Source organism: Halichoeres trimaculatus, unplaced genomic scaffold (assembly GCF_033239565.1).
Source record: "Halichoeres trimaculatus isolate MK-OKI-2021-1 unplaced genomic scaffold, fHalTri1.1 fHalTri1_scaffold_1, whole genome shotgun sequence".
Lineage (NCBI taxonomy): Eukaryota > Metazoa > Chordata > Actinopteri > Labriformes > Labridae > Halichoeres > Halichoeres trimaculatus.
The window spans coordinates 43,195,427-43,223,374 of NW_027437179.1; the positions used below are offsets into that span (position 1 = coordinate 43,195,427).

General features: G+C 41.5%; 1 protein-coding gene across 2 annotated transcripts in view; it reads left to right on the top strand.

Annotated features, from left to right (window-relative positions):
• The first annotated feature begins 991 nt into the window (after positions 1-991).
• The window catches only part of grip2b (glutamate receptor interacting protein 2b), a 355,529-nt gene continuing 328,572 nt past the window's right edge, over positions 992-27,948 (top strand). For both annotated transcript variants that reach the window (XM_074668264.1, XM_074668291.1), the window contains exon 1: positions 992-1,592. In XM_074668264.1, coding sequence (XP_074524365.1) covers positions 1,538-1,592 — 55 coding nt within the window. In that variant the 5' untranslated portion in view covers positions 992-1,537. The remainder of the gene's footprint in view (positions 1,593-27,948) is intronic.

Sequence of the window (27,948 nt, forward strand, 5' to 3'; positions counted from 1 at the left end):
AAAAAAAAACACCAAACAAAACAAAAAAAATAAAATAAAATTAAAATTAAAAAACAAAATCTTCAGACAGAAAAAACTGGGTGACAAAAATATTTTAAAAAATTGTATATATATATATATATATATATATATATATATATATATATATATATATATATATATATATATATATATATTATTTTTAGTGTCTAATCTCTTCTTGGCTCTCTCTTTCAAAGTGTTTTACCATTTCTGAAAAAAACTACACAAGAATGTCAGCTGTCAATCATCGTCAAATGTGATATAAAACAATGCTTTTAACTTCTAATAACTAATAATAAAAAAATAAACTTTTCTGATAAAAAACAACAACAACAACATAGCAGCCCAATAATATCATCATACCTCAACAGCATACGAAAGTGAAAAATATTTCTATAAGGTGTTTTTATTTTTTGAAGTTTGGCCACAGCCCATCTGGAATGACTGGACGGAGTTTTTGACCTATACTGCTGCCAGCCACCTGGGGGAGCAGCTTCTGTGAAGCTCTTACACGAGAGGAGAAAGATGACGTCCATTGCTTTTACAGCCTATGGCGGGAAAGTAGGCGCGGCTATATCAGCCAATTAGAGCACCCCATACGCTATGACTTTGTTGATTACAAGTGGAAGAAGCTAAAAGGCAGAGCTAAGATAGTAGCAAGGAGAAAGAAAAACAACCAAAGTGAAACAAAACAACAACGAGGGTGAAGCTCGGCACTACTTTCAGTCGCTTTCAGGAACTTCGCGAGCAGCTCCGACGAAGAGCGACGGGGTAGCTAACTGTGGCTAGCTTGTGCTAACATGCTAAGTCAGGTGCCCGCCTCTTTCACAGGTGGTTTAGCAGTGAAGTCCTACCTGCTGCGAGCTCAGGTGTTCCTCATCCTGTGTGTGAACCCGAGTTTGAAGCTGAATTCCCGTGAGAATCCAACGTTTTGTCTCCATCAGCGAATTTAAGAAAGAGTGAACTGAAGATGAACCCGGAGAGGAGGGCTGATCGGACAGAGAGGGGGAGAGGAGTGTTAAAGGAGATGAAGTAGAGGCAGGAGGAGTGACACGGAGAGGCAAACACGGAGAGACAGGAGGAGAAAAAAGGAGGTGACTGGACTCTGAGCGCAGACACAGAGGAGGAGGAGAGGCTGAGCGACCATTGGTGCCGCAGCGGGACCGACCGAGCGTCACACGGGCTGTCAGAGGGGTCGTTAGAGAGCAGCGGCTGCTCGCGGTTCACACACATACACACACGCGCGCGCGGGGGTAAACCCAGTGAGGAGGAAGAGTGAGGAAGAGGAACACACGGAGAACAGAAGAAGAAGAAACAGGGGGATCGTTTTATTTTCCTGCTGCTGTCGCCTGCGTGTCACCACCTCCTCCGGACAGGATCTACTCCCCTCATCATCATCATCATTCCTCTTCTTCATCACCCCACTCCATCACCATCATCATCATCATCACCCTCATCCTCCTCCTCCTCCTCATCACCTAGACCTCTCCTGCACTTCCTCCTCTCCTTCATCAGCATGCCGGGCTGGCGGAGGAACCTCACTTTCTGCCTGCAGAGGATGCACGAGGAAGGTAGGAGAGCAAAACAAATCAGTGTGTGTGTGTGAGAGAGCAGTGTGTGTGTGTGTGTGTGTGTGTGTGCTGAGCTGAGTGAGAGCAGTTTGTTTCTGCACACTCTTTGGATCTGTTTCTGCTTCATGTGTTTGGACTTTTCCGGATCACTGGAAGTGCGCGCGCGCATTTGTCTTTGGCGCACGTGTTTGTCGATGTGCTGATTGAGACGCACCTGCAGCTGGAGTAATTACATGTGTGTTTATGTGTGTGTGTGCGCGTGGACACGCATGGTCTGCTGGAGCCGCGCGCTGTGCGCACACGTGTCACCACTGGTTTGTTCCGCCGTCTCAGCTGAGATTGCGCGAGGCTACTGATGCTGGCAGGTCTGAGCGTGCGTGTGTGTGTGTGTGTGTATATGTGTGTGTGTGAGAGGGCTGCGTGTCGGTCCTGCAGCATGAGCGCGGGAGGAGGTAGACAGTGATGATGTTGGTCAGCTCCAGTTTGCGCGTGCGTGATGGCGCGCATATGTGAGTGCGTGCAGCTGAGGAAGTGTCGCATGTTGACATCGGTGCGGATGGCAGAGTTCCCTCACTGATATCATTCTGCTGCTGTTTGTGGTGAAAGCTGCGGTCATGCTGAATCCTCAGGGAGACAAACAAACATCACTTCCTGTCTGTGGTTCCTGTTCACGCTATATTTGCTGTTTATTAAACCTTTTGTGATTCTATTAATGCTGTTACTGCAGATAAGTGTTCATGTTGGTCATTTGAAACACATTTGTGATTCTCTGTTGATGCTGTTGCACTAAACTTTTTTAACTTTGCCTCAATATATGTGATTTTTCTGTTAGGTGTCTGTGTAAACCATTAGAGGATTTTTTTTTTTGCACTGAGTCTGAGCCACTTGATTTTGAGTATCTGCTGATACCAAGTCCAGATCTGATACTTCTATCAAGCTTCCAGCTTTAAGTTCCTGCCATGTCCAGTTGTGTCACTGTTGCAATGTCATGCCCTGCGTTGTTTCTTTGTGGAGTTAAGACAGTCTAGCTTAGTGTTTTCTCTGGGTTTACAGCCTTGGTAGGTGTTGTATCTTCAGAGAAAAGGTGCAGGGAGATGTTTCTTTGTTTCTTCTGGTTGTTTTTACATAGTCTATGTTAGTCTCTTCAACCTTGGGGTCGTGACCCCACGTGGGGTCACCTAGGATTTCCAGCAGTTGATTAAAAAAAAAAAGATAAAAAAATACTAATATATTTTTTAATGATTGAATTTATATTTCATTTAAATCAAACACCACACATTTTCCCTTATAAAAATAATAATAATAATAATAATAATAATTATTAAAAAAACAAATAAAAAAAATGCAGTATGTAATATCTGAGCTAGACGAGTTCTGAAAAAGTGATGTCTTGCTCTCAACTAGATGTAGAAAGATTATTTTTAAAAAATGAATATTATTTATGAATATCAGGTCTTGGCCACCTGATCACGTGACCGCGCGTATTTCAGTAATTCTACGCTTCAAACAGGACACAGAGTCAGAGTCAGAAAACCTGCTTTGGAAATGGAAAGATTTCTTCGCCTGCCTTGCCCAGCCAGGACATTTCCAGAAGAAAATGAGAAACAGTTTATCAAAGGTTTGTTTAAAAAAAAAAAATAAATAAATATATATATATATATATATATATATATATATATATATATATATATATATATATATAACTATTACATGAACAAAAACAATTTTTTAGCAAAAAAATAGTTTGTTTTAGGTGTCTGGGGTCACCAGATACTTGTGATGTACAAATGGGGTCACAACCCAAAAAAGGTTGGGAACCACTGGTCTATGGGTTTTCCAGCTCTCTGTCCACTATACTGAATGTGCTCGTCTGTATGAGTAAATGTGTGCACGGGTTTGGACAGAACTTCGCCGTGCCCAAAAGAGCACGAGGAGAAACGTGAACCTGGCGATGTAAGAATGACATCCTGTCATGTGAATTGGTTAACACAGGACTATTTAGTCTGTCAAACTAAAAAATCAAGATTCAGACTCAGTTAGGTGAACACTGTAAACTATTGAAGACCTCTACCTGCTCCAGCAGGTTTGTTGGAGTTGTGAAAATAAAGTGAAAAGATCTGTCGAACATTTAAAGGAAAGTCTTTGTCTTAAGTTGCAGATTTAGAGGCAGAAAAAGGTCAAAACTTTCAGATCTGTCAGCTGTTCGAGCACCCTGAAATGTTTTAGTGGGTCTCAAACTTGTCTGGAAACTCCAAAGAAGAGCCTGAAGGCTTTGTATTTGAAGGACAAGGTGTGTAGCGTACAGACATCATGGCTGCTTCTTAAAACGCTGCAAAACTGTAATCTGTCTTAATTTGGGTAAAAATATCTAATTAGATGTAGGGCCACCCCAGCTTGAAAAGTTCAAAGTCTTAAGTTTCATTTCTAGATATTCAAAGAGGAAAATGATCATGAAATGACTCTTAAAGAGAAGAAAAATGCACTTATTCTATTTCTTGAAGTTCAGGGGTCTTCTACTATCATGAATCAAGACATTTTTTCTGGATTTTTCAGGTGATTGAGGCTCGTATCAAGTTTAATAAGACATTTATCTAAAAAATAAGACACTTGCTCTGGTTTTAGTTTTTGCAGAAATACAAGGAAACTTGTATCTTCTGTCACTTCCTCAGCCGTTGACGTACTCGGACTCTAAACCCCCTCCTGTCTGCGTGCTGCTTAATGAAACCGCCCTGTGCTGCGTGGCTGAGACGCTGCGCTTCCTGCTGCAGACTGAACATCTCTACCTGTTCCGTCTCTGTGACCCAGAGACTCCAAGGTTTAATGATAATTCAGAGCTCAGCGTGACTCACTGCGGCTCTCAAACTGTAATCTTACCTTGTTTCTCTTTACTTTTATAACCTGAAGCCCAAATGTTCCCGCGCTGTATCTGCAGACTGCAGTGATTAATGTGCTCCTGCAGCAGGAGAGAGCGCAGCGTTTGGAGCCGACCTGCAGCCTGATTGGAAACCAAACGGCCTCTTTTGGAAAAAGATGCAGTAAATAATCACCCTGTGAGTGTGGAGAGGCTGTCATCAGGCACACAGCTCTCTGTTTTTACAGTTTGACCTCTTTCTGGATCCTCCTGGAGACTGCTCTCCTGTTTCACATGGTCTGAGCTGGATCCCTCAGAGCCGCTGAAGGACGAGAGCTTTTCGTGCACAGAGCCAGGTCTGCAAAGACGTAGCTCTGTGAGCTTCCTGCACAGCTTTGCAGCGCTCTGGATGATGCTCTCAGTAAAACAGGTGTGTATGGCAGCCTGTGCATGGTCTCACGAGGGGGTCTCTGGATTTATGAACCACTGAAGCTGCTGGATTACCTGAGATATCTCAGGGACTTGGGGCCCTCTGCAAAACATTATGACAATATTTGGTTCCACCGCTTGACTTCTGCAAAAGTTTGAGTTAGGGATGTCCAGATATTACATTTTCACCTCCGATTCGATACCGATATTAATCCGATACGATATCAGCATTAAACATGCATACTTTTATTACTTATTTTGTAGTATGTCTGTCATGTTAGAAAAGGCTTGATTAAGTGATATTATTCAAACAAAGAACAGTAGTCAGAAACTGTAGGTAGGAGGAAAAAATGACCCATTTTTTATTAACCAATGGGGAACAGAAATTGCTTATATTGGAGTGCTTATATCAGAGATTTTAGATACATTCCGATACGATACCGATACTTGTTTTTTCGCTGATATCGGACTGATATCCGATATCAATATCGGACTGGGACACCTCTAGTTTGAGTATTTTAAACTAGAGGTCGACCGATATGGGTTTTTTAGGGGTCGATGCTGATGCCCATGCTTTCCAAATTTGGGCAGCCAATGCCGATATGCATAGCCGATTTTTCCAATTTGATATTCAGGCCGATTGTTAAATAAATATATATTTATCACATTTTTGTGAAACGCAGCAATTTCTGAGCAACTAAGAGAAATCTATTACAACAAGTCGTGTCCAGTCCTCTGAACATTTATTCAGCTTTCAAAACAATGACATATTTTGTCTGAGTAAACACACAATGTAACAAGCAGTAGTAAACATTCACACTCTTCTTAACATGTCAAAAAAGAAATTTAAACTTATTAATATAATTTGAACAAAAGTATGTAAAGTATCCAAGTGGTTCCACAAGTTTGAGGTGCTCATCTTTTTTGTGCCTGATCAAAACTTGCGTCTTTTTATACAACGGATCAAAAATCGGCTTTTTAAAAGAAAATACGGCCGATGGCCGATAGAGACAAATGTCTCTATCAAAAATTAATCTTTGCTACAACCCAACAGGCTTAATGCAAACACACTGTAATACAAACATCACAGGTTTACTAGTTCAAAGTCTCTGTGAGGATGGTCTGTTTGGTAATGTTTGATGAGCACCATCACCTGCTGTTGAAAAGACGTGTCAGTGTTTGTCAGGAAGAACACTTTTAGTAACAGTTCCCGTTTTGGACCTTTTTTACGATTTATCCATCAAGACTAATGACCTCTGTCCACTTCCCATCAGCTCCTCTAGGGGGATACCCGGGTGTTATCAGGCCAGCTCAGAGATACGATCTCTCTCGAGATGTCCTGGTATCGTATCAAACCATAATTTTCGTATTGTGACAACACTAGTGACATCATTACGGAACTCCTAATCAGTGTGACATCATTACGGAACTCCTAATCAGTGTGACATCATCACAGAACTAGGGCTGCAACTAACGATTATTTTTAGTGTCGACTAATCTATCAATTATTTTTTTGATTAGTCGATTAATCACGATTATTTTGAGTTTCAACCTAATTTGGCCTTTAACAGGTGCAGACCTTTATAATTCAACCTGTGTTTTGCATTTTTACTGCATTTACCCAGAGTTAGGTTCTCATCTCTGATTGGTCAGCCCTGTGTCACGTTTGTTTGTTTGTTTGTTTGTCTTTATTTCATTCATGATGACGTGAAAAAATATAAGTACTAGGCTATACAAAAAATAAATAGGCTAAATCTCAAACTGAATGAAGCAGGTAACAGGGAAATTAAGTTGTTGTACGCAGTGTTGGACAGACCGCTTATTAGTGACTTTGGGCTCGTTTTCTAATGTTTATTTGCTCATTGGGGCTTTGCTCTCTGTATGATCCCGTCTGACTCTCCCCCAACTCTCCATGACAACGCGTTAAGTTTCGTTTCTCTACATGCGCTACTTCCACTTCGCTCATGCTCACTCCGCCCTCCTCCTCCCCGCTGAGTGTTACCGCTGCAGTGTGAGCTAGAGAGTGATAAATTTCCTCTCTTTTCAAAAGTTAGGGGAATTTTTTACACTAGTTTGTCGCTTAGATCCTGAAAAACTGTTGGTAACAGAGAGTGAAGGAGACTCTCTAGATCACGTTATCAGACGCTAAACTCCGGGAGCTGACAGGCTCCGTCAGAGCCTCCGTCGGCGCACAGCGCTCTCTGGAAGTGGAGTTTTTCCTCATCAATATTCCGCACGTATGAACTTAGTGATCTTTTCCCATAAAGGTATCCAATAACACAGCACCTCATGGTGTGAACTGAAGTTACAGATGAGTATTACCCCCTGGTATTTGATTTCACCATGTGACAACAACAATAAAAACAATAATACGACGCGTCGACTATTAAAATTTGCGTCAAACAATTTTTTTCGTCGACGTAGTCGATTATGTCGACTAATCGTTGCAGCCCTACACAGAACTGCAGCAGCAAAGTGAAGGGAGGATTCAAATGGACAAAAGTTTACAAACAACTCAGCATATAGGCCAGAATGTTGACCTAATCTGTGTAAGAATATGACATTTTTGTGGAAAATTTTGTCAGGAATCCATTCATGTCATTTTTAAAGCTGTGCGACTATTACTTTTTTGTCTAGAGACCCAAATGCGGCAGCCTGCACGAGCAGGAATGAAAAATTCCAATTTATTTACATGGAGGGAGCTGGGAGGGCTTCATTGGGGTTCAGCGACTTTGAGGGCTCGCCATTTGAAAACCGGGTCTGAAATAACAACTTCAATAAGAGCTTTTGTAGAGCAGGGTCTAGTCCAGGGGTCTGCAACCTTTACTTTCAAAGGAGCCATTTTTCCTTAGCTCACCTGGATAAAAGTCATTCAGGAGCCACAAAATCTACTTTATCTTCACAATAAAGACAAAAAAGTGTATACATTTGAAGCATATTGAAAAATCTAGTGAATAATTAGCTGAACGAGAAGAATTGGGTTTATAAAATTGTACATGTTATGTCTCAGTTTTTTATTTTCAATAAATTTGCAAATATTAAACATTTAGAAAAACTATGTAATATCATAAAGTTCATAAATAGATGATAAGATATTTCAGTAAGTTTGTGATTTTTTTTTCAAAAAAATAAATACAAAAAATGGCTGAAAATGCAAAATATTTTAAATTTTAAAACTGTTTTAAAATTTAATAAATTTGCAAAAAAAAATATAAAAAACAGTCTTTTCACAAACTTGCTCCATTTTAAATTATTTCAAAAATTTTAGTTAAAAAAATGCAGAAATTAAAAAAAAAAAAAATCTAAAAATTTGGAAAAAAATTGGAATTTTTATTCCTAAATTTGCAAAAAGTTCATGAAAAAATAATTTAAAAAATTGCAAAAAGTTTGAAAAATAAATAAATAATGAGAAAAATAATTTCTTAATAATAAAATTACAAATAAAAATTCTTTATTACATCAATATATTTTTTTTCAAATCTACAGGGAGCCACAGGAAAGGAGTCACAGAGCCGCATGTGGCTCCGAAGCCATAGGTTGCAGACCCCTGGTCTAGTCTGTCATGTGAGCAAATTTCCTGCTGATACCACTTGTGGTTTCAGAGGAGATGACTTTTGAAGAAAGGGTAAAAATGCAGCAAAATCTTATTTTGAAAGGCAAATTGCCAGCTTCCTGTGTGAGAGAGGCGAAAAAAACCTACCTTTTTGGCGCTGGTTTCATCTCTCTACGACACTCCTACTGCCCGTTGGGGCCGTTTTAGTGTGTTTTTGAGTGCCTAGATGGCGCTAGAGGGCATATTATGGGATGTTGGGGGTAATGTTTGGTATCATATCAATTGTGGGGTGTGTGCAAATTTTGGTGAGTTTTTTTGAAAAGCCTGTGTGGAATAATAAGAAAGAAACAGACAATATACAATAGTGCCCTCTTCCTAAGGTGACTGATGACCCTAAAAAGTGATAAAATGCTATCAGAGCTGTGGATAATCTGCTGTTAATGCAGTAAGTGCACAGTGAAAGTTTTGCATATATGGGAAAACGTCTTTCTAGTAACCCACTTCCTGTTGGTCTAACCCAGTTATCAGCCCGGCCTAAATCTCTGCAGATAACACAAACCACTGCACACACAAGGACAGCTGTGGCCAAAAGCTGCTTCTGTTTCCGCTCCATTGTTTGTTTCTCTTCATGGAAATTTCAGGAGGGGCATGATGGGAAAAATCCACAAAAGAGGCTAGTTGTGGTCTCATGAATAAACCCTGCAAAGAGGCAGCGTTAGCACGAAGCTAAAGCTGTGAAAGAGTGAAAATGCTTTGTTCTCAGGAGTGTTTGGAAAGTGTTTGTGCGCAGTTAGAGACTGTCTTCATTTTTTCTGAAGCTGCAGAGTTATTAATCATGTTTACAGCTTCGATACCTGTTACTCTTTATTTTTGTTCACGTATGTTCCTCTCAGGTTGCGCTGTGCAGAGAAAGTGATAACTGTGTTTTCAGACCGTGAAGCCATAACTCTAGAGATGTTTATCATCTAATGGAGAATCCTCTGTGTGTGTGTGTGTGTGTGTGTGTGTGTGTGTGTGTGTGTGAGAGGCCTGTGCATGGCTGAAGGAGAGCTGTAGAGTGTGTGTGTGTTCATGTTGAGGCTTTATTTGTGTGTGTTTGGCTCAGCGGTTGTGTTTACCCGAGCTGAGAGTGAGTGTGTGACGGACAGAGAGACGGTGTGAGAATTGCTCGTGATTGTTTCTGAGTGTGTGTGTGTGTGTGTGTGTGCAGCTCTTGAATCAGTATGCGGGCTGCACGGTGACCCTGCTGTCCACTGATAACTGCCGTATGGACACATGAATGGCAGCTTGAATCCTCTAATTGCATCAGTGCTTCATTGCTAATGGATGTAGCCGGCTCTCCACGGTAAACAGCTGGAGAGGAGCTTCCTTCACCCCCTCTTTATTAAGTCCTCACTGTCTCTGCTCCAGCCTGTCTGCTGGAGGAGAGCATCATCACTCCCAGTCTGCAGAAAGTATCATTACTTCATCTCCACTCTGAATAAATGAATAAAACAGATTAAATTAACCTCCCTCATAAAAAAACAGGAAATATCTGCACAGGAAGAGAAGGACAGAGGTGCAGGAGACGACCTTCACTCTCACTTTAGGACTGAATCTGTCAGACGTCTGTCCTCAAAGTCAAAACATGTTTTACATTTCATGCAAATGCAGAAAGCAAACTTAGACGAGCAGAAAGTTTTTTCAACAAGAGGAACTAAAGTGTTTTTTCCTCTGGTCCCCTTTCAGGCGTCGATTCCTCAAATCGTTTGAAGTGAAATTAAGCTTGAAGCTAGCACAGGTTGGATCGTTGTCCTTCGGGCTTGATTTGCAGAATTTGGTTTTCAACGGTCACAGGAACCATTTAAGCCCCATTTCCACCAAGGTACGGCACACATATTGTGGAGTTTCCTTTAAATAAAGGGACAGATCCCAGATCACTGACCCGTACCATCCCACTTTTTGGTTCCCTTCTGTTGGGGAACCAGAAGGTGGAGCTAGAAACACTGCAGTCTGTTGATTGGTGGAAAGATTTTCCACTTCCTGTGTGACAGCGGTAATAAAGAAACAAACCTGAGAGACACATGTCAATCACAAAGAAGACAAATCGCTGGATGTCTTCATCCTTGATCTTTGTTCACTGTGACACGTTTTTCTTCTTCGTTGGATTTATTAGTGGGTTACACTGTGTCGCCCTGCTATGGCGTCACACTAACATGAGTCTGGCTTTCATGCCACCTACCAAGAAGGTCATGGTTGGCTGTGGAAACACCATAGACTATACAACATGGACGTAGTCTCCCTGACGTCACCCGTCTGTTTCTGAAACGGAAAATGAAGCAGATCGGCTATCGAGACCACATTGGTAGGGGCAAGGGCTTTGTGCCTCTGACTGAGCGGGCTTGGGATCTTAATATCCTCTGAACAGCCGAGCTTGAAAAAAATCACCCCCCGTACAGTGTAAGCTGGTAGTAAAATTAGTGACTCAGACAGGAGACGTTTTTTGAACCAGGCTGTAAATAGGTTAATTTCTGCTTTGAAAACAGCTTTTTTTGGCTTGGTGTGTTTTTGACTTTCTGTACTTCTGGAGCCAGCCTCAAGCGAACACTGGAGAAACAGCAGATTTTAGCACTTCAGCATTGTCTCATATTCTTATACCGTGGCCACACCAAATGCAAACTTGCAAATTTATTTTCGCGAATCGCCTGTAACGTGCCGTGTGAATGCCTGAGTCTTGCCACTGGACTATTTTGACAAGCTGAGGGGCAAAAGCGCGTTAGCGCGGCACTGCACAACGCCCCATACGCCGGCCGAGGCGAATCGGCGTCTAAACACGTTTTTGTTTTGACTTTGTATGTAATCGCACCGCAAATTCACGTTTGGTGTGGCTGTACCATTAGACCGAAGACTGCTGCTTGGGAAACACAAACAGGATCAGGCTTTACTGATCCTACCCGTACCAGACTGAACTGATCCAACAGGGTGGTGGACACAGGGCTTTAGTTCCTGGAAATGTTTTATCAGGAACTAGTAGTTTCTGCACCCTTGGGTTGAAAAACACTTTCAGTTTTATTTTTTCACATTTTCCCTTTTAGTCTTGAATTTACAACAAATAGTAACGCTCCATACTTCCCAAACAAAGCCAGTAACCTCTTCTTATTGGCTCAGAATGCACAGCACCATTTCTCAAGTTTGGTTTTTATGTGTTCACAACTTTAGCACAGCTGTATATTGAAGTATATCACTTCTTTTCTGTTACTTTTTTCTTCTGTGATCGTCATCAGATCATCTTCGAGAGGTCAAGGACTGATCGGTGTGAGTGTAGCGTCTCTTCAGCAGAGTCATCACCCTTGAAAGTGTTCAAGGATTGTTGGGTATGACACAGATCGGGGGTGATATGATGATCTCAAACTTATGAACCAAGTTTTTAAAGTCACAGAGAGCTGGTGTTGGATCTTCAGAGGGGGGCTTTTCGTGCATTAATGGTTGAGTTGCATGTTTGTGTGTTTACAGAGCAGAGAAAATGAACACGGTGTCATGCATTCATAAGCAGCGCTGCCCTGCTGTGTCACAGTTTGATCCAAACATCTCATTCCCCGCTGAAGGACAGGTTATGGATAAGCATCCTGTCAGACGTGTGTGTGTGTGTGTGTGTGTGTGCAGAAGTCATCCATCATGCTGATGATGTGGGCAAATTAAAGGTTAAAAACAATCACGGCCTCCGTGATTTGCATGAGAAACTGCAGGAAAAGAGAGAGTGATGGAGGACACAGAGACCCCGGGTGGAGGAGAGACCTGAGAGGGGAAACCATGAGAGACGCAGATAAAAGCAGAGGAGAGCGTGAAGGAGAAAGATAGAAGGCCCGTTCTGCAGCTCTTATCAGCCCAAAGAGGAGATCCCATTAATCAGGAGACGAGCAGATCAAATGCTGCGCCGGGTAGCGCCGGTTAGCGCAGAGCGGGCCGTCTTTGTGTGAGTGGGTGTGTGTTAAACTCTCTGATTCAGCTCCAACCCCAAACCCTCTTTAATAAGGCTTAGTGGCTTTATCGCTGATGGACGGGGAGAGGAGGAGAGGAGGAGACGAAGGAGGATAAAGAGGAGGAAACAGGAGTCAGAGAGCAGAACAAAGGGCTGAAGGTGCTCCTGAGAACATCAGATCTGCAGTTTAAAGACCTGACGAGTCCATTAGTGAGAAAACACGTCTTCATTGATTCAGTGTGTCAGCCTCAGCGCAGGGGCTGCAGGGAGTCAGATACACACCGTGACAAGAGATAACATCACCACCTGTTTGTCTCTGTGAGCTCAAACACCTTCATACCATCGTCTCACACTGATGACATCACAGCTCACCTGTCCCTCAGGTGTCTCTGAGCCTTGATGATCAGATGTCAGTTTCCTGCAGTGTTACGTGCTGCGTCAACATCAGCAAACTCTGCTTCTGACCAAGGAACCTGTTCACCACCAGGGGGCGATATGGGGGCAATATGTCAGGATGGTTTTATGACAGGATCAGGATCTGGATTTGATCAGGGCTGTTTTTTCAGAGAAGGAAGGAAGGAAGGAAGAAAAAGAAGAAGGAAAGGAATAGGGGAGGTGGGAAATTAAGGAAAGAAGGAAGAAATAAAGGAAAGAAAAGGAAGGGCAGTAAGGACATAAGGAAGGAAGGAAATGAATGCAAAGAAAGAATAGAAAGGAAAGGAATGAAAGGAAGGAGGGAAGGAAGAAAAGGCGGGGAAAAAATAAAGGTAAAGAAAGTAAAAAAAGATGAAAGGAATGATTGATAGAAGGAAGCAGGGCAAGGAAAGGAAAGAATATAATGATGGAATCAAACAAAGGACAGAAAAGAAGGAGGAAGGAAGGGAGGAATGAGGGATGGTAAGATAGGAAAGAAGGGGGAATTAAGGACTGGAGAAGGGGAGGAAAAGAAGGGAAGGAAGGAACAGAAAAATAGGAAGAAAGTAAATTAAGAAAGAAAGGAAGGAAAGAAGGAAGGAAAGGATTTAAGGAAAGAATGGCAGAGGTAGGAAATTAAGGAAGGAAAGAAAACGAGGGAAAATAAAGAGGGGGGAACAGGAAAAGAAAGGGCAGTAAGGAAAAAATGGGGAGAAAGAATGGAAAGGAATTAAGGGTATGAAGAAAGGGAAGGAAGGAAGAGAAGGGAAGGAAGAGAAGGGAAGGAAGAGAAGGGAAGGAAGGAACAGGGGAAATGAAAGGAGGTTTGGGTTGGTATCAAATTAAAGAAGAGAGAAGGAAAAATAGGATTGGGGAGAAAGGAATGGAGGGATGGAGGTGGGGAAAGAAGGAAGTTAGAAAAAAATGGAAGGAATGATTGACAGAAGGAAGCAGGGCAAGGAAAGGAAAGGAAATAATGATGGAATCAAACAAAGGACAGAAAGGAAGGAGGAAGGAAGGGAGGAATTAGGGAGTGTAAGATAGGGGGAAATTAAGGAAGAGAGGAAGGAAGGAAAAGAAGGGAAAGGTGGAACTGGAAAAAGGAAGGAAGGAAATTAAGAAAGGAAAGGATTGAATGAAAGAATGGCAGAGGTTGGAAATTAAGGAAGGAAAAATAGGGAGAAAAGAAAGGAATTGAGGAAAGGAAGAAAGGGCAGGAAGGAAAAGACAGGAAGAAAGGAAAAAATAGGGAGAAAGAAAGGAAAGAAATTAAGGCAAGGAAGAAAGGGAAGGAAGGAACGGGGGAAATAAAGGAAGGAATGGGTATGAATCAAATGAAAAATGAGAGAAGGAAAGAAAGGATTGGGAGGGATGGAGGTAGCGAAGGAAGGAAGGAAGAAATGAAAGTAAGTCAGTGAGGAGGGAAAGAAGTAAGAAACAGGAAAAAGGAAAGGAAGAAAGAAAGGAAAATTAGGGAAGTGAGGACATAAGGAAGGGTAGAAAGGAAAGGGAATAAGGAAAGAATGAAACAAAAGGAAATAAGGAAAGAAATGAGGGATGGGGACAGAGGAAAAATGGAGGAAGGAGACATTAATTAATTTCAGTGAGATAATTCAGACATGAGGAGATGAAAATTCAGGGGCTGACCGTGGTCACACGCTACACGCGTGTCACTGCTGACATCAGACACATGGATTGGACCTTTGCTACCACCTCCAAATGAAGAAATGATGGGATACACTGAGGAAGAGGAAAAAGAGGAAGATTTGCAGACTTTCCTCTGACTGACGAGTATATTTATATGGATGTAAATTGATTTGATGAAAGCGTCTCAATCTGCAGGAGTTAATTAACAGTTTTAATCCATCTCTCTTTAAACTCTGTCTAATAAATGTCATTTCTGTCCCATGGTGATAAAACCCCTTCAGGCCGGCCTGGATCCTCCTGAATCCACTTGATGAACACCTCCTCCTTTCTCTCTGAGCTTTGTGGAGCTGTCAGAGAGCACGCGGGCTCCTCTCTGCTCCTCTGGGTTTGTTTTTAGCGGTTTATCCGTCCTTATAGGAGGTGTTATTTGCTCAGTGAGAGGAAATGACTCTCCTGTCATGCTTTGATTGCACATGCAGCTCTGGATCGCGAGCGTGCAGGAAGCAGACGATTTCTGAGGCAGTTTCACGTCGACTAAAAACAGTTTTTAAGACTCGGTCCGACGTGTCGTTTGTTGTGTGTGAAGAGACAGGAAGTGGGGCGCTTCAGAGAACCAGTCCTGATTCTATCGATCCCTCTAAGAGCCAATCCCTGTATTTTACTTTTTGGACTCCTGCTCTGACAAAAGCAATCTTGAAATCCCAGTTTGGGCCTGGGAAGCAGTGGGCGTGCATTACTCACTTTTGTCTGGCAGGTTTTAGGCAGATCGATATTTGTAGTCTGAGATAAATGACAGGATGAATCAATAACCAAAATAATTGTTGGTTGCAGGCCTCCAGCACTCGACACCGCGGTGCCTCTGGGCCTGAGCGGCTGTTTACGATGTCAGAGATGATTCTGACTCTTCATCAATGAGCCGCTCGTCTGTGAGAAACTCATTCAGCTCAAAGTTTGATTTGAATCCAGACTCTGAGAGTGCTCGGACTGATGATCGAGCTCTTCCTGCTCCAGGAGTCATGGCTCATGTTGGCAGTTATCAAAACTCATGTTTGGTTTCTTGATGTCTCGACACATTTCATGCAGCAGATTTCGTTTTGCATGCTCTGCTGAATGCATTCAGTTAAAACAGGTCATGCATCAAGTTCCTGTGAGTTTCTTTTAGGGTTTAATGCTCCAGAGCATGAAAAAGTCATCTTTAAACACTTCAGGTGAGGAGCAGGTCGAAACTCAGAGCGCTTTCTTCACACCACAGTCATACACTTAAGGCCATGGAACAACAACAACAAAAGAAATAGTCATTTTTTTTAATTACCATTTTTTCTCTGAGAAAAAAAATTCAAGAGTTCTGGGATTGAAGTGAGAATTTTGACTTTTTTTCTCAGAAAACAGTAATTAAAAAAAAAAAGTACTTGATTTTATTTTTTTCAGTGGCCCTAATCCTCTTTCGTAGTTTTCAAACAGGAAGAGGAAGCAAATGTGGGTTCAGTTTCTTGCCCAAGGACACTTTGGCCTGTGACAACAAGAGCTGGGATTGATCCACCAACCTTCAGGTTAAGAGACGACAACTGCATTTCTGTTTTACCTACAACTGCACAAAATCCAAATATTGGATTAAAAAAAAATATATGGAAAAACTATATATTTTTTGCAAATTTATAATTTGACATTTATTGAAATTTATAGTTTATATTAAATTTATAATATGACATGTATTGACGTAAGGGCTCTCAAGTTTTAAATGCAGACCAGAGTGACCCCCCATCCACGGTTTTAGGAATGGGGGTCTTTCACAACTTTTTGCCTCAATCCACTGCTTTTTTAGGATGTGACAGCCTTAACATATCACAACATTGATTACTACATAGTAATTAAAAGAAACTCAGCTAATCTTCATCATCATTTGGCCTTAAAAAGACAAATTTTTAGGTTAAAATTTCAACAGCTTTCTCATTTTTAAATTTGATGATACTTAATCACCTCTTGTGTGTCCTGGACATCAACTTTCACAGCTCTTAATTTGTTTATAAAAGGTTATAAAAAAAAAAAAACACAGAGACCATAATCAGGGGCCAGTCGCTATAAATGTGTTTTTTTTTTTCAACTTGGAATTTCAGTGGCTTTGTCTTTTTTTAATTTATGGACAAGAAATCACCTCTGATGTGTCCTGGACATCCTCTCACAACTTTTACGGAAAAAAGGCGAACTCTTCACCCCGGTGTAAACAATACGTGATGCAGATTAAATCAGGTTGAACTTATCATTTCAGTGAGTGACTAAAAACAGCAGCTTGGAGATGGAGTTTTCTGTCTGCGTCTTTACTCTCACCAGCAGAGGGCGCTGCCCCCAAAGACGGCGAGCGTTTCTGGAGGTATTTAGGTCAGATATTCACACGTACATCGGCTGCACTGTTAAGTGACATTACTGTGAGACAACAACAGTAACAGCCTCACTTTAAATGGAAGATATCGAGCCTGTAGTCCACAGAGCGGATCGTGGCGGCTTCAGATGTACTAATGTGCGGTACCGCCAGACGTGCGTCGTAGCTCGTCAGACGTTTCAGAGTTTCCCTAATGTTTATACGCCATTAAAAGAGAGGTCATAATGATTGTTCACGAGCGGGAGTGCGTGACAAAAGACCCAAACGAGTGACTGTCACACTCGATACTCAATTTCAATATTTCATCGCCCTCTGCCTTTGTCTGTTGACAACATCAGCAACAACAGTAACACCCATCAATATGACAGATTAGGTCTTCAAATGTTTGGGGTAACCATGGTTACTGTTGGTTACAGTCCTCCTTCCTTCTTCAGCAGTCAGCAATTTGACTCTCACAAGACCAGATTTTACTTAAGTTGTGCACAACTCTAGTCGTAACAGAAACACAGCAAAGAAGCCACTGGACTTTATCCAAACTTCAGAAATATCACTTTGATTTAGAGAAACAGTGCGATGGAAACGCAGCTTCTGACTCCAGCACCAAGCAACAGTCCCACACAAAGACGGGGTCAGTAGGGACAGAAAGAGTTGGCCCAAATATCTGTTTATTCATTTGTGTGTTAGTTTCCCTGACGTCAATTGTCTGTGTCTGAAACGGGTTTTTGAAGCTACTGCGGCCATATTGGAGTGGGGCAGGTTTAAAGTCAGTACAATAACACTTAAAGGGTGGTTGTCAGTCACATAAGCTTAGCTGTGCCTCTGATTGGACAAACTTACGATCTTAACATCTTCTAAACTACAGAGTAAGAAAAATAATTAACCCCATATACGTGTGTGGTAACAGAGAAATTAGGGATTCAGGCTGTATATATGTTTAATTCGGCTTTGGAAACGGTTTTCTTTGGCTTGGTGTGTTTGTAACTTCCTGTACTCCTGGAGCCAGCCTCAAGCGGACACTCCAAAAACAGCAGATTTTAGTATTTCAGCATTGTGTCATAGTTTTAGACTGAGGTTGTGGCTTGGTAAGCTCTTAGTTTTATAACGGGTTATGTCCTATCCAAACCCTGGACACGGCCCTGGATGGACGGATGACACAGTGAGACAGAGGACGCTGCAGACACAGAGAGACGGGTGAACAAATAGAGACGAAAGCAATTAGTGAATTTACTGAAGCTGCTCAGAGTTTCTGTTAATAACTTGGGTTTGTTTGGAGGAAAACGCAGCAATCCTTTAACAATGTAACAAATGACTGTTTTTGTAGCTGAATTTGTTTGAGATTTAAAGTCCATGTTTGACGCCCCCGGTGGACAAGACTGTCTCTTTTCTCTGAATTCTGCAAATGCAAACGAGACCAAATATCCTCTGCTCTTTAAATAGTCGAATGTGTCAGAAAAGTCATTTTCAGAGTCAGTCATTCCTGTCGATCTCTGACTTTGAGGATCAATCGTTTTCTGACAGATTTGTCTCTGTTTGCCTTTGAGCCCGTTTCCTCTCCTCCATCTCCTGGTTGGACTTCACATCCTGTGGCCTCAGCTGACTCCAGCCTCCCTCAGAGAGCTTCCTTTGGGTTTATGCAGCATTTTGTAGCCTAACCATGCAGCCACAGATCCAATAACCTGGACTGTCTCGCTCTTTCTGCTGACCTTTTGCAGGATTTCAGGGTATAAACTCCAGCGAGGGATCCTATAGATTTCACAGCCTCGTGTGTGTGTGTGAGTGTGTGTGTGAGTGTGTGTGTGTGTGAGCTGTGAGTAATACTTCTTCAGATTCAGATCCCTCCTTGTTTATGAGTTGAACATGACTGTGCGCTCAGCCCGGGCCCTGAAACCAGCGCAGGGGGCAGCTCAGACCGCCTGTCATGCTGAGGTAGCCTCAGGCAGAAGGTTTCATAACGTTTGTCCCCGTGGTGTCTCCTCAGCCAGATGACATTTGAAGAGCATCGTGTCCGTGCATGTTCGCAGTGTTTATGTGGGGCGGAGGAGCAGATGGGATTGTTTAAAATGTGTAAATCTGTAACGGGCTGTGAGGCTGAGAGGGAGCTTTAAGAAATGAGGGGAGGACAGAGTGAGAGGTCTTCAGGCTGAGTCCTCTCTGTGGACCGTGACGGGGGAGGACTGCAGGACACAGGATGAGAGGGGAAGTGCCCTGCAAAGAGTCGTTTGACTAATTCAAGATTTCTTAAAAGTGCATTCTTGTACTTCATCTGTTGAGGTGATGAGGAAACACAGGAAGTCAGCTGACTGCTGCTCTTTAACCACTGGACGTTCGTTTAGTGCTGCTGAGTTAGACTTTCAATCTAACTATCTTTATTTCTGTGCAGACAGATTTTGCGGCATGTGTTGGCAGAGTTCAGACTGAGCATGTGCAGATTTTCAAACCTCTACGTATTCATGTGTTGGAGAAATAACGACGCCAACAGCTGACTGGTTCATGACACATTGGAGGGGCGGGGCCACAAACACCAAGGTCTGTCCATTGCTCTGAGGGCTGACCAATCAGAATGATGGAGGGTTTGTAGAGGAAATGAGAAGTGCAGAAGCAGCAGGAGAGGGTGTGTGTGGCTTTTATGGAGGGATTATCAGTATACGTCATCATAAAGATGCTCAGCGTTTAGCTCCATTCATTAAGTTGTCGTTTTTTAAACTCTAAATTCAACCTGTTATCAGCATCAAAATGTACGGTTGTTCTCTGGTCAGTTTTTAGAAACGATGCTATGAACAGAGACAACTTCTGTCAAGTTTGGACCGTCACAGAGTAACCAGTGTTTTGGAGTTATTAGCGACCATGCTAACTGGTGACTCTCAGCTGAAGGTGTCAGTGATTAATCGTCGAGAGTCTCCAGTTAACAGGGTTACACTTTACACTGAAACACCAGCGACGTCTGAGGGTGAATAATTAACTCTGGACGTAGTTTCTGGATCTTTTATTATGAACCGGTCTCAGACTCAGCAGTCTGTGTGTTTTTTATTTTTGGTCTGAGAGGGTTTCTGATTTACTGACACATGTTTACGTCCTGGTCTGTCACAGTCTGATTAGTGTCCACGGATAATGCAGCCGTAAGCATCGAGTGAGAGTTGTGTGTTTGAATTCCTCTCTGGGTACATCATGCCAGATTTCTCCTCTAAAAACCTCCGTCCACCTTATATCTGTCCACTTGCTGATCTCCATCCACTCACTGCTATTTCACAAACCTGAGAGCTGTTTACCATCTGTCAAAGTGATGATATTTGATTTAAAATGAGTTTTTTGGTGGAAACATCCACCACAGCACTAAACTAGAGAAGAAGAAGTTTACACTGTTTACTACATTTTTTCACCAATTCTTTTTCTCTCCCACTTGGTCAAAGTTTCATGCCAGGAGTTTTTCATCCCACGGTTACCATGGTGTCTGTAGGAATGGGTACCGAATAAGCACTTTCATAGGTACCCACTAAATTTAGTCAAAAGTACCGGGTACTGATTCATGTAGAATTGGAAGGTACCATGTTTAGGTTCCTAAATGCATCCTTGTGACTTTAAGGGAGTAGAAGAGTAGGGGATTTTCCACGCTGGACATGAACACAACACTGCAAGGTTATATATTAAAGAATAAACATGTTAAATTGAATAAATTTGATATTTTATTATTAGACAAATGCACATTTTTTACCACATAAACACAAAAAAGTATGGAAAATTGGTATTGTGATACCGATACCAGGTACCGGGCATTGGAACTGTATTGTTTCAAATGTGAAAGGTTCCCATCCCACGGTGATCTCTGTGTGATGAATCAGAGAAATGCCAGGATGTTTTGTACTTTGGAAACATGCAAATTTTCAAATAATGCACAACATGGCCCTGCCCTGCATGTTTTAGATGTTACCCGACTCCAACACACCTGATCCAAATGATCAGCTCGTCATCAAGCTCTGCTGGAGCCTGATAACGAGCCATTCATTTGAATCAGGTGTGCTGGAGTCAGGTAACATCTCAAACATGCAGGGCAGGGGTCCTCCAGAACCAGGGTTGAGAAACACTGCTCTACGGTACAAATATTCAGTACTTTTTTAGTCTTTATGCGGTAAAAAATATCAATTCATTTAATAATACATTTTTTTTTAAATTAAACATATATATTCCTCAATATGTAACCTTGCAATGCTGTGTTCATGTCCAGTATGTAATTTTTCTGCAACTCTTCCTCTTCCTCACAGTCACAAGGATGTGTTTAGGTACTGAAACATGGTACCTTCTGATTAGGGCTGAACAATTAATCTAATTTAAACTGACATCGCAATGAAACAGAGTACAATTTTCAAATCACAGAGTCTGCAATTAATTATAAAATCAAAGTTTAAAAAAGTTTCATGAACACAAACCTTCAGTCTATTTCATTTCATCATAACACGCAGGCCTGGCCTTCATACTATAGAATGATAAAGAATGAGTTTATTCATTGTTTTAGTAAATAATGCAAAAGATACGCCCCCCCCCCAAAAAAAAAAAAAAACCAAAACTATTAAAGTATCTGATTCAGTACCCATACCCCAACCCCTACATGAAGACACGTCTAGTAAAACCTGAACTGAAGTGTGTAAAACTTTCCAAAGGTGCTGTTCTCCACTCTGATATCACTCAACACAGCTCTGTAGTAATATAAACTTAAAATTGTTGGCCTGAAAATCTTTTAATTTGGTTGTTTTTGTGAAGTTATTTCACAAGTTAAGTTGACAGAACTTAAAATTATAGCTCTGAAGGTCTCCAACTCAAATCTACATTTTCAGTTTCCCACATGTGCAAAAATCTGTCCTATTCTCATGAATAAAACTGATGAACAAAGTTGTTTTCTAAACAAAAACAATTATAACTTTTGACTTTAACTTCTCTGAATCCATAGCACGTAGAACTTTAAACCTTTAGCTATATTAAAAGTGAATCATAAGTTATCTCATCAAACACTTCGTCTGTTCAAACCAAAGATTTTTAGCTAAAGCTCAAAAATCCAGTGCAGACAGTTGCCTTGAAATTTTGAGTTTACACAGTTCCTCAGTTTTTACTGTGAGGAAATACACAACAGAAGTTTCGCTGACTCAGTTAAAGAGTTTGTCTTGTTGAGTTTTCTTTTCCTCTGATTCAGATTTATCTCCAGAAGCTGGACGCTGTGTGTTTTAGGGCGTCCATTGTTAGGACCATCTCTGTGGCACGGTCTGTGAAGTTAACCCTCCTTGCGGTGTGTGTGTGTGTGTAAACTCCTGACTGTGGATGTTAGCTCAGACCACGTGGACAGATGGAGGGAGAAGTTAATTCAGCCACTTTGACCAAATCAGATCAGTTTTCCAGCTTTCCTCGTCCTGCCAGCAGACGCTCACCGTGGGAGTTGGATGAATGGAGGGTTTAAAGGTGTGGAAGTAGACGTGAGTGACAGGATTTTATTTTAGCGTCAGATGTTTAATAATGTGCTTTATGATGAGCTCTAATCTCTTTTGTAGCTGCTGTATCTGTGAACTGTAATCGTGTTAACGTGTGCCCTGGAAGGAAAACGGTTACCTTGGAGTTTCCTGATGAGGAAAAATAACATCCTCACTGAAATAGCAGTGAAAGCATGTACGCGTGTGTGAATGTGGGTGTGTGTGTGTGTGTGTGTGTGTGTGAGAGGCATGTAGCCGTAGGTTAGCAGTGGGCGGTAACGCTCCTTCAGTCATAATAGGATCTGACGATGACTCATGCACAGCAGAAACAACAAACGCTCCTCTCATCTTCTCCTCCTCTTCATCGTCTCCTCTCATCTTAGCCTCTCCTCTTTATTTCTTCTCCCCATCTCCTTTCATTCCCTCTTTTATTCTTCTGTCTCTCTTTTATTGTCTCTCCGCCTCCTCATCTCTCCTTTCACGTCTCATCACACATCATTTCCTCCTGCATCTTAAACGTTTGTGCTTCTTGTCTTCTTCCTCTTCCTCTCTTACAGTTTTACAGTTTTACTCTCCTCCTCCGGCAGCGAGGAGTTCAGCTCCTTTCTCACTTTATTTCTTCTTCTTCTTTGAGATCTTCTTTTCCAGTCCCTCTCTTTGATGATATATTATATTTCTATCATCTTCCTTTGCCTGGTTTCTTTTTTTTTCCTCGTGTTTCCCTCTTTAAATCTGCGTCCTGGCAGCGTTCATCCATATTGTTTTTAAAATCTTCAGAGCGGCTTGTGTTTCAGTCAGACGGCTCAAATGTCGACTGTAGCTTAACATCATACACTGATAAATGCAGCTTGTTGTTTCAACGTAAAAATGTGACTTAAAGGGCTGTGTCAAACTTTTATGTTAACCTTTGTGTCAACCTTTGTCTTAGTTTGTTTGATTTAGACTTGTTAGTTATCTTAACTTCTTCAGATAGGTGTTTGAAATAATTTATCTATTTTAACTCAAACTCTTCAGTTATTTTAGCCTTTCACTTTCGTTTGTGTTAATTATATTTGGGAGTAGAGGCGTACAATAACTTTTGGGTTGATCACAGAAAGTTATTACATCATTCCCATTAGGGGTGAAATATATATATAATAAAGTTTATGGGCAACATTTAGTGGAGTACCTCTTCGGCGCCATCTACTGCAGTGGAGGTGCAGAAGACGTATTGTACTTCCAAGTCACATAAAATATGAATTTTCAATTTAACAATAATATCGATATCAAGAGTTGAAATATTGATATTTTATCACAGGTCCAAGTATCATGATATATTACCGTATCAATGTTTTAGCACACCTCTAATTCCAGTAGGTCTGATATCATTTACAAAGCAGTTTGAGCGGGACAGGAAGTTGTTCACTGAAACCACCAAAAAATGTCCTGTGACTTTCAAAGTAACACAGAGTGTTTCCAAACCAGATGGTTTTTATCTTGACTACAACAACAAATGGACACAATGAGCAGAGTCAGACCAGGAGTCAACAGGTTTGAGGTTTTACAGCCCGACAGCGTTTGGTGTATTCCTGTGTGAAGCCCCTTGCTCTGCAAAACCCCCTCCCTCTGATTGGCCAGCCCTCTGGGGACCTGTCAGAGGTGGAGCTATGGGTGGACCTTGGTGTTTGAGGCCCTCTGAGTTTGGAACAGAGCATTTTGATCAGTTGAAAGACAGATTCAAGGATTTCTACTAGGGCAAGGGTGTTCAACCTGTGGCTCTGGACTGTCATGCGGCCCTTTGACTCCTTTGCAGTGGCTCCTTGTAGCTTTAAAATATTATAGAAATAGAGAATTGTTAGTTTTCTTACAGAGGGTATTGATGATTAAAGACACTGACACTAAATAAAATCCTGTGTCCAAAAGCTTCCTTTTTTTTGAGTTTTTTACAAAAATATTTTTGGAATTTTTGCAAATTATTTGGGTTCCTTTGTTTTTCTTTTTTGCAAAATTTAGCATTTCTTTGTGAAAAGTTTCCAATTTTCTTTTTTATTGCAATTTTTTCATTTTTTTTTTTTTGCAGATTTTTCAATTTTACTTTTTTCAAATTTATAAAATTTGGATTTTTTTTTTGAAATTTCAAAATTTTAGGATTTTTTTATGATTTTTTTTTTCACATTTTAAATTTCTTTTTTTTTTACTTTTAAGGTTCCAATTTTTTTTTCAAAAAATGGGCAACCTATTGAAATTTCATAAATTTTGCAAATTTATAAAATATATAATATTCCAGATATATGATTTTTTAAAACATATCTGCAAATTTGTTGAATATAAAAAGCTAATACATCACATGTACAATATTATAAACACAAAAATCTTTCCCTGGATTTTTACTATGTTTAGAGTTTTTTACTTTTTCGTCTCTATTGTGAAGACAAAGTAGATTTTGTGGCTCCTGAATGACTTGAATCCAGGTGAGTTGAGGAAAAACTGCTGTCATGAAAGTAAAGGCTGCAGACCCCTGTGCTAAGGGATGGACAACTTGACTTCCTGTAGAAAACTTTAGGTTTTTTTTTTTTTTTTTTTGAGTTTTCATTTAACTTTATTAGACAATATTTTCACTTTTACTGTAAATAAATATCGGCCCCAAATATCAGTTATCGGCCGCCTCAACTACTGATTATCAGTATCGGTATCAGTATCGGTATTGGCTCAGTGACAAACATATCGGTCTATCTCTTATTTCTCAGCATAGGAATATGTAAAGGTCTGAAAATCTGCACATGCTCAGTAGGTGCTGTTTGAACCATGTTGCAGACCCTTAGACTGAGGAGATCAGTTACCTTCCTGAACTCACAGGTGTCACTTTGTTCAATATGCCAAACGTATCATCCACACATGGATCATTGTTTATTTGTGAGCCTGAATTTGATAAATGGTCTCATAATAAGAAGCTAACAGTTGACATTTATGTCCAACAGTCTGAGATGATGAATGCGTCGGTGTTAAAGGCCTCTGGATGAATATTTATCTCTGCTGGGTGATCACATGACTCCCCCCAGTCGACCTTTTGATCGCTCTGTGATCCAAACGGTCTGAATGTTTTCCTCATCGCTCTTCATGAAATCACAAATCGATGTTTCCACAGCGTGAGGAGAGTCACGGTGAAGAGTTGGAGAGCGTCTGAGTGACATCAGTTTATCTAAGACGGGTACGAGCGCCATCTGACACACGCCTTCCTGCAGCGTCCGGGGACGATTATGTAAAGATGAGACGATTACCTGCTCTTGGACACGTCTGCGTCTTAATGTAGAGGATAATAAACTGAGAGCAGCTCGGTGGCGTGCTCCTGTCGAGTGGCTGCAGACACACACACTCACACACACCTGCTCCGCTGACTCAATATCTGCCCCTCTGCCTCCCTGTTTGATTAAAGCCGTTGTTTTCGTCCTCGGCTGATTGCTTTCTGAGGCGCCGCTCCGTGTGACCGCGCCGAGCACCTTTAGGGCGTCTTGTAGAAACAGAAACTGCAATCTATTTGATTTTCCTCTGGCCTCCTGGAGCCTGTTGGAGTCATATTGTTGAATCTGACAAACACACTGGTGTTGGCAGCTTTGCTTTTATTCCTCCCCAGAAAGGAGTGTGCTTTCTGCAGAGCTATGTGCTTTCATTCACCTCGCCCAGATTAGCTCTTTCACCGCCGCCGCTGAGAGATTTATGAGGCTGAGAATGAAATTTTTGTGGGTGCAGGACCCGGGCGGTGGACTACTGTGCCGTGACAAAAGACTCCACATCAGGGCGCCGGTTTATCGGCCCGTCTCCATTTGTTTCTCCGACGTTTAAAGTATTTTGGTGCTGCAGACTGAAGCTTGTAGGAGTCTCTCGTTTACAGTATCACCGAGGTCATCGACTCCTCAATCAGTCTGCCTCCTCTCCTCCGTTCTGGCCTCTCCCTGAAAACTTTTGGGGCAGCTCCTGGGCCACCGCGGCGTCTCCGTTAATCAAACCTCCTTATCTTTCCTCGCTGTGCCAGTGCTGCTCCACCTCTCTATCTCTGCATCTTTCCTGTTTTCATCTGTTTCCTCATGCACGCCGGCTTTCCTCTCCTCCTCCCTGCTGCACAACAAACACGCCGTGCTCTTTGTCCTCTCCATCTTTTCCCCCCACACACCGTATATCTGTGTGCTTCGGCTCTATCTGCATCTCGCCGTCATTATCCACATTTGTCTTGTGCTTCGTCGGGGCTCCTGTGCATCCTGAATTTAAATCCCCGCCCTGCTGCTGCCTCCTCTGGCGTCTCTATTTAACCGCTCCATCCTATACATCACAGAGCGCTCCTGCGGCGGCCTGGATAAGGACTTCCTGTTCAGTGGGACCCGGCTCTGATCCTCTGCTGCTCTTTCATGTTCGGCCTCTGCGCCGTGTTATCTGATTAACCTTCTGTTCTTCTATCAAATGGTGGGGCTCTAATCTGCTGTTTCCTCTCCTGCGCTGCGTCGTAGCCTGATGTCTTCTCCACCAGCTTTCATCGCGAAGTGTGAGCGCTCAGCGTGTTTTATTCTCTTATTAAAGCTGCTGTGATGAACTTCAGCTCTGTTGGAGCTCACTGACTCCTTTCAGGGCATGAAGTGCTCTGTGCAGTGCTTCCCAAGTAGCTATTGGCTGTCCTTTAAGTGACAAGACGTTGCTAAACAACGTCATTAGCAAGTTTGCATAATTGGCCACTTGCATGTATAGGGATGGGTGCTGAATCAGGTACTTCTATAGGTACCGACTAGAGCTGGGCGGTATACCTGTGTTAAAGATACACCTTTGGCCATTGAATTCATTATTCTAAAAATAAGGCTTGAATTGGCATTAAAAAGTCTTAAATCCAAATTTCATAAGTTTTAAAAATTGGACACATTGCTAAGATTTATGTTAGTTTGAAGTTAAAAAAAAAAATAAAAAAATCTATTTTTCTTAATAATTTCCTGATTTACTCTCGTAGCAACATCGCGTAATCACAATAGCGGAACTAACAAAACGGTGATGTGGTTTCACCGGGAACTTTTAAAGCAGACTCATGTCTTGGTTCTACCTAGGGTGCCTGGAGAGAGAAAAAAATGAGAAAAAATTGGCAAAAAAAATCCAAAAGTGGCTTAGGGAAGTTGATTATGGTAGCAAAATTAAGAATTAAATTTGAAATTAAATTTCAATAACTATGTAAAAATTCCAAAAATGGTTGTGACAGTGGCCTAAAAAGATGAAGGGGGGCAAAATAGGCATAAAGTTGTAAAAATGGGGTTAAAAAGAGGTAGAAAGTGATGTATTATGTAAAATAAACATTGGGTTAAAATTGCCTCTAACCCAGGTAATTCATCTGGTGTTTTTGTTTGTTAGTTTTGTTTGTTTCAATTGTGGTTTGTTGTGGACTTGTTTTTAAAATTTGATTTCCAAAGTCATTAATAAAGTCTTAAAAAGTCTTAAATTTAACTTGCCTTGAGCTGTAGGAACCCTGGTATGGATTTTAGGAACACCAGCAGAGCTGTACGCTAACTTTTTAAAGTGGTAGCACTGGTGGTAGTAAGTTAAAAATTAAAGTTTGACTGCCTGGAACGTTTAGACGAAGAGAGCCATTGGATTGCAGCATTTGTTTGGTCACAGTTTCCCGTGGACGTCCCTCAGTGCTGATCTGAATGAGATCTTCTGTGGTGGAGAC